Source organism: Miniopterus natalensis, chromosome 7 (assembly GCF_054644295.1).
Source record: "Miniopterus natalensis isolate mMinNat1 chromosome 7, mMinNat1.hap1, whole genome shotgun sequence".
Taxonomy (NCBI): Eukaryota; Metazoa; Chordata; class Mammalia; order Chiroptera; family Miniopteridae; genus Miniopterus; species Miniopterus natalensis.
The window spans coordinates 67,455,048-67,469,693 of NC_142087.1; the positions used below are offsets into that span (position 1 = coordinate 67,455,048).

The 14,646-nt window shown below is 36.5% G+C and overlaps 1 protein-coding gene across 1 annotated transcript in view; it reads left to right on the top strand.

Moving 5' to 3' along the window:
• WDR7 (WD repeat domain 7) overlaps window positions 1-14,646 on the top strand; it is a 273,398-nt gene that overhangs the window by 66,003 nt on the left and 192,749 nt on the right. Inside the window, exons 15-16 of the mRNA XM_016223510.2 lie at window positions 5,488-6,257; window positions 7,571-7,659. Coding sequence (XP_016078996.1) covers window positions 5,488-6,257; window positions 7,571-7,659 — 859 coding nt within the window. The remainder of the gene's footprint in view (window positions 1-5,487; window positions 6,258-7,570; window positions 7,660-14,646) is intronic.

Genomic DNA, 14,646 nt, shown 5'->3' on the forward strand with positions numbered 1-14,646 from the left:
ATATATATATACACCTTATGATTTTGCTTTTCTTGTTGGCCTTTTCCCAGTAAGTTTTAAAATTATTGCTGTAAATACAAAGGCTTTATTTTCTCCCAAGCATCCTGCATATAATAGGCACTCCACAAATATTTGTCGAGGTGAATTTAATCTTTCTCCCTGATAATGAAAAAGTGAGTTTGTGAGCACACATTTCAGCTGTTCTTAATAAAGGTGGCAGAGCAGGATGCTAACATTGCTGGCAAAGAATTCCCAGGCTCACATAGCCTGTGTTTGAAATTGTTAAGAATATACGGCGATTTGAGTGAGTTGCTTTGCTCTAAACGTGTATATCTTACGATTAAGCCAAGGTTCCTGTGGAGTTTGACAAATGTTTTGATTCATGTTCCTTTAGCTACTCTTAGTGTAACGTATTAGAATATCAAACACGTTGGTGATCAACCCTGCCATCCCCATGCATGTAGCTGAAATCTTACCCTCACAGCTTTGCTGGATATATACGGTATGTAATGAGACTGTATTTGTTAAGTTGGTGAAGTCCATTGTCAGGCATTACAAGTCCTATGCAGGCTGCGGCGACGTCAGGAATACGGTCCATCCACAGGACGTGGAGATGAGTCGTTTTCTCCCCTTCTCCTCCTTTCCTTTAGTCTCCCCCATTCTCTTCTCGTCTGCTTTTATTGTTGTGCTTTTTCCTTTTTTTTTTTTACCCTCTTTCTGACTGTGGGTTGCTGTTAGTGCAGCTTTTGCTGTAGTGACACAATCAGCAGCAGGGTATGAGCGGTGTGATAAGGAGTCACACAGTCACATCCAGATAGCATGGTGCTAGACACCAGATAGCCTTTCAGTTGCCCAAGCACATGGGCTGTCTGTTGGCACACCTCCCGCCAGAGACAGAAATCTGGGCAGATCTGAGGGTGCTGAAAGGGGCACATATGTGGTTGACATCAGAGGAGAGCGCTTGAAAGTCGACCTCGTGTCCTCTCTCCTGCCTTCTTTTTTCTTCAAGCCACTGGCTGCTTCAGTAGTTTCTTTACCAAACATGTTTGATTATATGTTCTTTGGTCTCTCTTTCTCCAAAAACAGCTTTGTCGATCTTTCCTGGAAAGACAGTATCTGCTAAAGTACTCAAGGCTCTTTTTTTATCTAATATTGTTATTACCTATTCCCTCATACCTAGTGTCACATCTGTCTACCTAGTATTGATATAGGGTGATAGTTTACCTTTTGCTGTGACGTAACCAACCCTGATGCCTCGCTTAATGCGTGCACCATAGCAGCAGTTTAGTATGTGGTAGCTATCATTATTAATCACAATTTTCACATCAATAATGTTATATTGGATATAATATTGTTATTATAAATATATAATTTTATCTATCATTCGGTCAAATTAGTGTCAGTAGGTACAAAGTATTAAGTATAATATCTGACATTACATATGCAGTGTTTGAAAAAGCAATTTTAAAGCACAATGCTGTGAGAAATAAAAGGGTAATGTACACATTCTTCCATCTATCCCGTCTTCTACGTTTTCAGTATCCTTGCGTGCTTTTATCTTCCCTCATCTGGATGGCTTCTGTTTCTTCCCAATTCATATTCAAGACTCTGATATTGCTTCTTTTCAGCCAACATTGCTGGTGGATTAACATTTATAAAATTAAATTTGATCATGTTAGTCACCTCATCAAAGTCTTTAGACAGTAGGTCTCAAACTTTGCAGCATAGAGTCATCTGGGGTAAGCATTAGGTTCTGACCCATCCCAGAGATGAAGATCCAGGTCAGCTGCCAGGCCCAGGAACCTTTGTTTTAAGAAGCACCTCTGATGATTCAGAGAGGAGCTCCGCTTTAGTGGCCCTGAGCCTGCGGGGGAGCCTGACGCTCTGTGTGGGCGGCCTTCACGCTCCCCACGCACCATCCGCAGCATTCATCGCGGTCACATAGGGTTTCATGAGCACCCGTCCTGTAATGTTCCTGCCTTCACCCTTTTCACATCCGCACCCTGTCTGCCAGGAGCACCCTTTTGTGGCACAAGTTACCCCTTCCGTGAGGCTCTCTCTGGTCGGCCAAAGTGGAGCTGGCACTTTGCCATGTGTCCTTTATCTTATCTTGCTAGTCCCCTTTATTTATAGCACCATTCATACCACATTGTAGTAACTTCTTTACATGTCTCTATTTAACTGTTAGTTCTGAGTTCCATGACTAGAAAAACCTTCTTATTTATCTTTGTATCCCCAGTGTCTTGCACAAACATAGGTGAATACATTATGAGTGAATTCAATATAGGAATGAAATTCAGGAAGTCTTGACTTTTTTTAACTTTGTGTTTTATGTATTGTAAGTTTATCCATTACTTATATACCTAAGGTTCTTTAGGCATTGTATGGAAATAGTATTTATTTTCTACCTTCCTTTAAACATCATTGAATTCAGAGCAGAGACTTATACAAAGGAGGCAGAATTAGTGACAATTCTGGAAATAATTCTTGGAAGAGCAATCACTTGAGATACTTCTTGAAGGATGGGTAGAAGTATGACGTGAGTGGCAGTAGGGAGATTGAGAAAGGAGCATCATGCTGTTCTAGGGGATGCAAAGGTACAAATGCCTGCAACTGCCTGGTTTGGAAATTGGTGGAATTTGGTTGCAGTAGAAGATATAGGGGTTGTGGTTAGGGATAAATTTGGAGGAGTACGCAGCAGTATATTTTGGAGGATGTTTTATGCCTTGCAAAGAAGCCTTTGCTTTGCAAAATTTTTAGCCTTGGGTTATAAAATGCAATTGAAACCTTGTAAACTAGAAAGAAACACAGATGGAAGGAGAATTGAGAAAGAAAAGACATCAGTTAAGGGGATTTTGTTGTAATTTTATGATAGAAGAATTGATTAACAATTAAAAATACTTTTATAAAGATTTTTTATAATCTTTGTTCATTCTGCCAAGTACTCTGATAGACTTAGGGTTGCACAAGATGAGTAAAGCATAGCTGGTACCCATACAGTACATGAAAATGTAAATAACATAAATTAACTAATCATGTAAATATGGCCAAGACATACAAATTCATGATGTATAGTAGACATAAAATGTTATTGGGGCTGGATTCATTGTGGACCAACTTTCATTGGGAGAATTAGGGTCTTGATGGAAGAGAAGGGACTGGAGTAGAGCCAAGAAGAATATTTTGGGTAAAGGAATAAATAAAAGAGCTTATGGGTGAGGAACTATGGTTGTGGTGCTAGAGCTTGTTTGTTAAAGCTGGAAAAGTATTTGGTATCGAACTGTAATGGGTCTGAATGTTGTGCTGAAGAATTTTCCATTTTATCCTAGAGCTTTACTTTCTAATTATGAAAATAATATATATTGATTATGTATAATAAATATGAAGAAAATGAAAATCTTTTTAAATTTCATTACAAAACGTAATTAATACTAATGCTTTCATCTATTTCTTTCCAGTGTTTCTCACCATGTTCATATATGTACTTAAGCATTAAATAAATGAAATCAGAACCACACTCTGCGTGTGTGTATGTGTGCACACATGTGTAATTTTTATCTCACTTAAAATTGGACTATTGGCATTTTGCCATGTGGTTAAATGTGCCCAGAAAGTATGATTTGTAGTGATTGCAATGCTTATTTTATTATATGGTTATGCTTAAACTGTTTACGTCTTTTCTTATTGTTAGATTATATAAGGTGTTTTCAATTTAAAATAATGAATACTGTCTCACTGAACATCTTTGTACATAAATTCTTGTCTGCATTTCTGACTATTTAGGGTGGGGTTCTAGAAATAAATGTAGTGGATCAAACAATCTTAAGGGCTCACAATATATTTTGCCAAATTACTCGGCCAAAAGGCTGCTATTTAAAGTCAGGCCTATCGTATGTGGCTTCAACTTTCATTGTACTCTGGGCTGAGTATTTTTTAGTGTATACTGTTTGCTGATTTTGTAAATGGTATCTTACGGTTATTTTAACCTTTATTCCTTGACAACTAGTTTGAGCAGGTTTTTCCCTAAATTTATAGACTATTTATGTTTCTTTTATTGTGAATTGTTCTTGACATTTATGGATTTTCTCCTTTTATTTTCCTTATTGGTTTTAATTAATAGTTATGTAGATTATAACTTCATCACTCCTATTTCTGGCACATTTTATTCCAATTTCTTAGTTGCCTTTGTTTTTATAGTAGTGAATTTTAAGTTTAACTATGTTTGGAAAATTTGTTTTTACCTTGAGATCACATATAGTCACTTATATTTTGATTTCATTTTTAATAATTTCATACTTTCTATTTCTCTTAATAACCCATGATAAAGGCAGTTCTTTGGCAGAAGAGTGACTTGATTAGATTTGTGTTTCAGAAAGAAGTCTGTGGCTCTGTGGATGTTGGGTGGGAGTAAGGAGAGACTAGGGACAGTGAAACCTGTTTAGGGGAGAGATGATAGGTCTGAATGTGGTGACAGTGAAAGAGGATAGAATAGAAGAGGAATGATTCTCAACTGATGATATGACAGGTACAGCAGGTTTAGTGGGAAGGTGGAGATTAGGACATATGAAATATAAGCTACTGGGGACATCTAAATACAAGTGTTGGAAATATAGGATTGAACCTTCAGGAGACTGGTGTGGCTGATTGTGGGATTTAGGGAGCCGCCTACGTATGGGTGGCAGTTCTGTTGCGGGAGGAAGAAGGCGTTTTCAGCAGCTGGCTGGGGAGGGCCAGAATTAGAAGGCTCACCAGGAAGGTGTTCTCTGGGAATTTAGAAGAGGTGGCTTTTTATGCTTTTCATTTATATGTTGCCTGTCTGTCTTTCACCAAAAACAATGTCAGATACTACAAAGAGTTTAAGAAGGAGAGAAATTGAAAAGTTTTCTTTGGATTAGTCTGCTACTTTCTAAGTTTGGCTGAAAGGGGCAGTGGACAGAGAGAAATATATAGAAGAGGGCGCATGGTCAAAGGTTAAGACTGTTTTGTAGACTCTAAGTAGACTTGAACATGTTTTCTGTTGAGGGCAAGGAATCTATGAACAGGGAGAGATGGAGGGTGAAGTAGAAAAAGAGGGATTTGATGGTGCAGCAACTTAAAAGTATGAGAGGCTGTGACAAATGCATTACTCTCTCAGGTGGGACAGTAGTTCATTCTCAGAGACCGAATTTACATATGAGTTACTGAAACAAATTTTAATCTGTTCTATGAGTAAAAAGACTCCTGGCTTCAATAATAAACTTTTACTTTCTCCTTTCTTTAAAATGAATCTATTTTATAATTATTTCAGCCTAAAGTTCTGATTGTATAAGTTCATATCCTTTGCATGATGCTGATTGGCAGAGTTAGTGAGTTACTTTTAATGAGACAGGTACTTAAAGAGAGAGCTTAATAAATGTTTAAATTCCTTTGACCATTTATTGTTCATCAATGAATGTATGAAATTAAACACTTTTAATGATAACCATCTTTTAAAAATATTTATTGCAGGGAAACTTACCTAAATATTCCCATAACTCCCTGATGGTTCAAGCAATAAAGACGAACCTGACTGACCCGGACATACACGTGCTTTTCTTCGATGTGGAAGCGCTGATTATTCAGCTCCTGACTGAAGAAGCCTCTAGGCCGAGCACCGCGCTTATTTCCCCAGAGAACCTGCAGAAAGCATCTGGCAGGTCAGACAAAGGGGGCTCTTTTCTGACTGGAAAACGAGCAGCCGTTCTCTTCCAACAAGTGAAAGAAACTATCAAAGAGAACATAAAGGAGCACCTCCTAGACGATGACGAGGAGGGCGAGGAGACGATGAGGCAGAGGAGGGAAGAAAGCGACCCTGAGTACCGCGCCAGCAAAGCGAAGCCGCTGACCCTCCTAGAATATAACTTAACTATGGACACCGCCAAGCTGTTCATGTCCTGCCTGCATGCCTGGGGCTTGAATGAAGTCCTGGATGAAGTCTGTCTCGATCGCCTTGGAATGCTGAAACCCCACTGCCCAGTGTCGTTCGGTCTCTTATCGAGAGGAGGGCATATGTCACTGATGCTTCCCGGTTATAATCGGGCTGCCTGTAAACTGTCACACGGGAAAGCAGAAGAAGAAAGGAAGCTTCCAGCAACTGAGGGAGTAGGAAAGGGCACTTACGGAGTGTCTCGGGCCGTCACCACTCAGCATCTCCTGTCCGTCATCTCTTTGGCAAATACCTTAATGAGTATGACCAATGCAACTTTTATTGGTGATCATATGAAGAAAGGCCCTACCAGGTGTGACCATGAGAGCTTGATTTCACTCTTATGTTTCAAAAGAGAGAAACCTGTTTTATTTTTGTCACTGTTTATCGCCTTTTTTTTAGTTCTACCCTCCTTAGCATTTTTGTGTCATCTCAGTGTTTCCCCTTTAAATTTTAAAACATAATATGCATGATTTAAAACATGATAAAAATAAATAGTTGTATCTATACTCAGACATACTATTTTTTAAGAATTTGGAATGAGGGAGTAGGTTACAGTTCAGCTTTAATAAATGAAATATAGACTAGCATTTCAGCAAATATAATCTTAGAATTGTATCTACTTAAAGTTTGAACCAACATTTAATTCAAAATGTATATTTGGTTAAATGCTTCTCTTCATTGTGACCCATATATAATGAAGAATACATGTTGGGTGATTGTTTTTAGAACACTGTGAAAAGTAGTGTCAGAATTTTTCAGTGGAAAAAGAGAAAACAACTTTTTTAAGTGCAAGAGAGTACTGTTTTACTATTTCTAGAAGGCTTAACCTGAATTACTATTTCCTGTCTCCCAGAAGTCACAAGGGCTACTTTTTAAACTGTGGTTTTATTATACTGTAGTGCAAGTTGGCCATATTAAGAATTTTTTTTTTGAGTCTAACAAATGCTTAAGTAGCACTTATCTTGTGTCTGGCTCTGTTGTAAGTACTTTATAGATACTCTCTCAATACGGCTTTTAACCCTATAAGGTAGGTACTTTTATTATATTTTGTTACAGATAAGAAAATGAGACACAGAAAGGTAACGTGTCCAAGGTCACACAGTAAGTAGTAAGTGGTAGAGCCAGAATTCAAAATGCGACAGTGCCTCTAGTGTGGGAGATTTCTTAATGCCGTATTACCTTTTTCAGATTTTAGGGCTGAATTCTTTTAAACTCAATGTATTGTTCCATAAATTCATTTAGACCAATGATATAGGATGGGCTGTAATCTCAGCGTGCTAATATTGAACAAAGAAGTACTAATTATGATATTTATCTGTCAGTTATAGTATGTTACAGTGATCATAAATATTTCTTAAACTGGAATAAAACATAAATTGTAGATTTGAAATTCTTACTTGCTATTTGCTAATTATTTAATTTATCATATTAAAATTTGAAATGGGAAATATTAACAGGTACAAAACAAACAAAAAATTCCCATCTTCTTGGAGCAATAAATTGAAAATGTCTGTATGTGTTGCTTTTGTAATTCATTTGGAATTAGAAATTGTAATATTTTAAATGGTTCTGGAAATATGAAAATATGAATACATATACACATGTATTTTCTTCTTTTTAAAGGCCACCTAGACCAAGCACCCCAGACCTTTCTAAGGCACGGGGTTCCCCTCCAACTTCCAGAAATATTGTGCAAGGACAAATTAAACAAGGTAAAATTAAATCTTATTAAGTAATTGACATGACATCTCAGCTCTAGCAACTGCGGAGGCACTGCTAATGTATAATCATAACATTTTGTTTGTCTCAGATTGTTAAAAGAGAGAAAAGTTGTTATATTCCAGATGTAAATGTAGATAATTAAGATGTCAGTTAAAAATAAATCAGATTTATTTAGAAGTTGATAAATGAGCATATTTCACATAATTTTATTGTACTGCCTTTGGCCCAATTTTTATGCATTAGGGGCACCTTAACTTGACACACTAGTGCCTTAATTGTATCTTGAGCTTAAAAGTTATACCTATTGTTTAACTACATTTAGAAACCTTTAAATTCATATTTCCATACTTTAGCTCTTCTACCATTTGCCTGTAGTTCATGCATTGTAACCACAAGCAGAAATCCTTTCTTTTCATTTAAATCATTAGATTTTAACTTTTGTCTATAGCTTTGTTTTTCATTAGGGGATAGAAAAGAAAGGTTGAGTTTCTCTTTATTATCTTTTATACTCATTTTAAGGCTGATAAATGAGCTCACCAGAGAGTTGGGGGTGGGGAGGGTCACTTCCACTTAGAGAGCTTTCCTTCCAGCTGACAGTCGTGACTCACAGAATGTGGTAGAGGTGAAGCAGTAAGCAAGGGACAAAGGATGAAGGCTCTGCCTGTAAATGATGGCATTTTAGGGTATTCTTTTTTGCTTAGGGTTTTTTTTAGATTTAAAATTATACAATTTTAACGTTTTAAAGAACCAGTGGGTAGTTCTACAAGATTTGCTAGGTAAACAGTAGGCCTCCAACTTCATAGCTACAGTTTTCCCCATCTCTGGCACATCTTCTCTTTTTTAGCTGATTATTTGGTATGTATTTTCATCTCCTTACGTGGTAGCTTGATTTCCAGTTTTAGGCACTGTCTGTTGGCTTCTCATTATGCAAGACAAGCTCTCACAATCTCCTCACCACTCCCATCCTTCATTCCAGCTCCATGTGGTTGGTCACCCCTCTCCTTTATCAGTTGTTGCATTAAACTTATATAATCACTTTATAGTTTATATTAACTTAAATGAAAGTTAATATTTTTGGTTATATAACTTTTTTTTATACTTGTATACTATATGTGAAATGTAATATAGATGCAGAAAAATGCACAAAACAGATCTGTAGCTCAGTGATTTTTACAAGCCAACCGCTTTTGTAACCATGTCCTTGAATAAACAGCATGGCCAGAGCTCCAGAAGCCGCCTGCGATGTTCCCTCCCAGCCATACCTCCCCCTTCCAAAGGCAGCCATCCTGACTTTCAGGAATCACTTTCTTTTTTTTGTAGTTGTGCCCCCTAGGTTTAAATCCCTAAACACTGCAGTTTAGCCTTGCCCATGTTTTGAATGTTTTGTGAATTCAGTCAGTCATAGAGGATGTATTCTTTTGTGTTTGGCTTCTCTTGAGAGATTTATCAATATTGTTGCATTAGACTGTGGCTTCATTTTCATTGTTTGTTTTTATTGCTCATCGTACTCTGTTGAATGAATACACCACAGTTTATTCATCCATTCATCCTGTCAGTAGACATTTGCATTATTTACAGTGTTTGGTTTTCGTAAATAATTCTGCTATGAACATTCTTGTATTTGAATCTTACTGCACATTATAAGCATTTCTGTTGTGTGTGTGTAACTCAAAGTGGAATTTCTGCATATATTTATCTTCAGCTTTAGCAGATGATGTTAACATGTTTCATGTATTTTGCTTTTTTATTTTTCTTCTGGGTGCATTCTGGCCAGAAGTAGAAGTTCTTCCCTTTTCACATTTAAAATGTTTTGAATATACTATTACCTTTTAAAGTAAAATTTCTTTATGTTGTCTAGTTTTAACATTTTTAGAACATTATCTCAGAGAGAAATGGAAATAGGCCCACATAGGTATGAGACATGTTTAAAGTAGATAGTGTGATCAGGACACAACCAGCACCTTTTAGCTCTAGATCTAAATTCATTGAAAATACCTTTCAGATTATACAGCACATATTAGTGGCATGGCATGCTCCCTGGCATTTAGTTCGTTTAAAGCTTCGTTTAAAATCTGTTCTTGTTAAGATACTATTTGTTGTCACGATCATTATCTTCGTTATCATTCTTTGCAGTCGATATTTCTTCTTGGATTACAACCTCCCCCCCCCCCCCCCCCCCGTAATTATAGCAGATACAGCCATGCAGTACGATCTGTGACACTGTCATGATGCGCTATATACTTGACCACCATTACGGTATTGAATTTGTTCACCTGCTCAGGTGTGAGGACTTTCAAGTGGGAATGCTTTATTGTTGCTCCTTTAGAAAGCATCGAGTTTTGAAGCGGTGAAGAAGACACTGAAAATCGAGTCTTTTTCTAAAGCATTTACTTAAAGCAGTGGATTTAGGAATTTCCATTTAGAACAGCACAGGTGCTTGTCTTTAAAGTAGATGAAGGTCAGCGATCTGTCCCGAGTTACAGAGTAAAACTCTAGGGTGGCATCATGAAACCCACTTTCTATTTGAATGTCAAAATGAAAAGATGGCATAATTATCTCTTTTACAATTTTTTAAAGCATTTTTTTCTCCAAATAACTCTTTTGGGGATGATAGAGAGAGTAGTGTCATTTATATTCTCTCAAGTAGTTTATATGCATCTCGTAGATAACACACGAGCATAAATAACCAACTTAGGGTAAGAAGCTGTAAGAGATACAGACAAAAGCTCTGAGTTCCCTGACCGCACGTCAGCAGTTAGAGGATTACATATGCTCAGCTCCTACTCTGACTCCTCTTACCTTGGCTTTCTTTGGAACCTTTTTCCTCGTATGTTTCTTTTCCTGACTCCCACTGCTACGCATGTGGATTCACAAACCATTTTCCAAGTTGGGCTGGAAACGTGGATATGCTCCTTTCGATAAACTGTCACTTATAGGTTGGCCAGTCCTTGTTCAGCTGCAGTCTATGTGGAATAAAGACTTTAGCTGGGAATTAGACCTTTGATAGACATTTGGGTCAGAGAATAAAGAAGATATAGATAGTGTAGCTAACACACCTCCTCATAATCAATATCAGGATATTTTATTGGAAAATAATTTCTTCCAAGTTTATTTTGTCTAACTAATAGTTTGTTTATTAATTCATTGCTTGCCAGTAATTAAAACTTACTGACAGTCATGTACTTTTTTGGTAGAGACAGTTTTTATTCATTAGATACTTGATTTTGTAGTGTGTAAAGCATGTCACTCGAGAAAGTGGTCAGAGATGTCAAACAACTAAATTTTTGTTTTTGGTCAACTAGTCCTAAATTTGCCCAAAGCTTTAGGCTTTTTCACATTCTGACATATGTTCTTCTCTTGATCAATTCCGTAATCTCATGGCATAGGTCTTTGGTCTGTGTCTCTGTTGCTTATGTTGATTGTGACTACATCTTTGTTAGTTGTTGCACCTTTACTCAGTAATAGATATGGAAGCTAGTTATGTTACATTATTTTCAATTTTATTTTTCAGAAATGGATTCAACTTAAGTTGTCTAAACTTAGAAGTAAGCAGTAGTCATTGTTAAATTGTCTTAGGAATCACTAAGATAAATTAACCAATAGTTTCTAACCATTCACTTACAAGGTCTAGAGCAAAAACCTTAGAGTACAATATATCAGGTCAATGGATCGACCTGAAAACACCTTAAAATTTCGTTTGAACTTAAGTGCCTTTTCTTTTTTTAAAAACATGGCTTACAACTTTGGTCTTTTTTGAAACTCAAAGGACAAGGACATTTCTTCATTTTTTTTTCATTTATAACGAGTGCTTGGAACAGTGGCTGATAGATACATAGAAGGTGCTCAGTAAATATTTGTTGAGTGAATGAATCTGTAGATGCCTTCTCTTTATGCTCTAGAGTCAATATGTCAGTAACTAGGTGCTTAGGCTATAAGGGCTGAAAAAAAGAAATGTCTGCCATCAAGGAGCTTATGTCTAGTAGAGGAGATCCAGAGGAGTGCAATTATGATGTATTTTAATTGGTTGGTTACTTGTTTGCTTTTCCTACCAGACTTTGAGTACCTGAGGGCAGCATCTTTGTCTCATCTGTGTGAGTTTTTATATGCTTAGACCAATACCAGACACATAGTAGGCACTTATTAAGTGTTAATCAAATGTCCAAGTAGAAAAATTTAATAGCCTTCATATGTTTAATTCAAGTTAGTGTTTATGTTATAATTTTATGTTTTTCTCCCCATGGTTCTTGGGTTTTGGCCTTAGCTTATTTATTTATTTTGGATTCTAGTAATTCTGTGGCTGGAGTTATATATAGGCTAAGGTAAAATTATCATTACATCTGAACTTTTTCCAATTCTTATATAATCCAGTGGTGATCTAGAGGTTGTTATAAAGCATTACAAAAGTGGTTTCATATTTTGCCTTGGTATCTGTCTGTCTGTCAGAATGCCATCTTGGGCTGCTAAATTCGTTCCACTTTATGGTAGGTCCGTACCCTTTCTAGTGTCTGAGCTTTGTACTCCCTACTACCCTTAGATATTTGTGCTCTTCTCTACAGTGCTTTAATAATATCCTTTTTTCCTTAGAATATTTGATTCATGCTTTATCCTCATGCTTTATGTTTAAAAGATAGCTGGAATGCCCACGCACCTAAGACATAAGAGCGTAGCATGAAGGGAGTTTATAAGCAACCAGAAGTTGCTGAGCCCCGCGTTGGCTGGCAGAGCGGGCGCCGGCTGCCTCCTCCTCTGCCCTCGCCTCGGAGCTTCACCACGGCCATAGGACAGTCTAGAGAAAGTGATTCGCCAGTAAATGATTTTATTCAGTTTTTAGTGGTAAGCTTTGATATGCTTACTTCTTTAAGCACAGCCTTTAATTTTCTGTGCTTTCTAGATTTTCTTCTTTTCCTTCTGAAAAAATATATTAAAGGGGCTGTTTGTGTTCAGTACCAGGAGGCTCAGGAGATTTAGACCAATGTCTTGAGAGTACTTGCTACCTAAAATACGTTAAGATTCTGTCCTGTATATATAATGGAGTTTAAAATCAGATTTCAAATGAAGGCTGAAATAGACCTGTTGAGAAACAGAAAACCAAGGTAATTGCTTTGTTGAGTACTTATGAACATGCCGTGTAACGGGAGGCCGGAGCACACGTGTACATACATATGTAGTCACACAGGTTTGCTTGCCTTCACTTTTCTCTTCATGTGAGAGGAAGCAGTTGAAGAGGCTCTTAGCTGCAAAATTACTTAAAAAACTTTCCTGGAATGAAATAATAGAACGTGTGTCAGTTCTGTCGCCATTTGAAGCTGCACTGAAGCGGTTTTCCCTGGTGTTTCACTAATCCTTAATGAGAGAAGCACGTTGATAGTTGACATGGCAGCTTTTCTGTCTAAAGAAATCAAGTGCTTGCTTATGTTTTATGATGTCAATCTTGGGTGTTCAGTTCTACACACAACTTCTTCAGCTGTATTATTGGTCATTAAATCTTGAGCTTTTTTATTTTGGAAGCAGTAATTTTTTTCTTATTTCTATTGCTGACTTTTCTATATCTGGAAAATATTTTAAAAGCTCTAATTTTAAAAGCTCTAGCAGCATTAATTTTAATATTCTCAATTAATTATGAAAGTAGTTATAGTTTCTTCAGTTTCAGTTATGACAGACTGAATAAAGTATTTTTTGGTGGTAATGTAGAGTTTTTTAAAGCATAGTAAATCTGATTCCTTGGTTTCCATTATAGTTTTTTTTTTTCTTGATCTTTAGTGCCTACGGAATTTATTAAAGTGCAAATAGCTTTTTCTCTATGAAACGTCATTTAAACAGGACTCCAAAAATTTAATACCCAGAATCTGTTTATTTCTCATTAAAAATAAGTTACTTGTATTGAACACTATTTTATTAAGACATACTATGCTAGCAGTTTTGCCAGTAGCATTTCTAGTTTCTCTTAGACTTGTGACTTAGAGAAAACATGATCGTTTAATCCCACTACTTATTTGACCTAGGTGAAGTAATGATTATTTAGCCCTAAACTTTATTTACTTATATTGAATTTCCTCACCCTCTCATTCTAGTGTTCTTTCAGAGTTAAGGGTAAAATTAGATAGAGTTAATAATATGTTCTGGGATAATAATAATTTCTCCCTTTTTTAAAAAGTGAAATTACAGAAATGTCACAGCTGTTGGAAACCACAGAGGAACTTGCTCAACAATTTTGGGATCATGAAAACTAAAACCTGAAAATTCACTGCTCACCACCAAGGCTTACCAACTTTTTGCATGAGGAAGTGAATACTTTATAAGCTGTAATAACTGAATTTATAATTAAAAATGATTGAAAAAGTGGAAAATAAAATTATTCAATGAAATATAGAAATTTTGGAGATTTCTTTGCAAGATTACTTTGGAACATTATTAGATCTTATGAAATATGCAATTAATAACAGTTCTATTCCTTTTATAAGCATAGCATTATAAAATAATTATAATTTTATAAGGACCTGAAACAGGTTTGTTATACTAAAAAATAACCTCCCAGATAAAACTTTTTTGTGTGCAAGATATGCTTCTTAAGGTTGATGGAGCTGGATTTTCAGTTTCGTACTCCTATACATGTACTTCTTTTAGTTCTGCTGTTTCCCTCACACGTGCCTGATTGACATAATGATGCATTCGTGTGGGAATTATGAAAAGTTGTTTTCCTGCAGCTGGCCTGTGGTTACAAAAGAACTTCACTGCATGAAAAGCAAACATATCACTCAGCAGACAATGCTTAATCTGTGCAGGAGCCCAAACCTATTGCTGTGCAGTGACAGAAGAAAGGAGAGGGATTAATTTGAAGATGCTTGTGCATGACATATGGTAATTTCTCCATAGGAAGGAAGTGCCAAATGGTGACCTCTGAATCTTAACATTGACCTCCAGTTGTAGAATGTGTGTGCCATACGGTCCTTTTGCCTTTTCATATGATAATTTAAGCT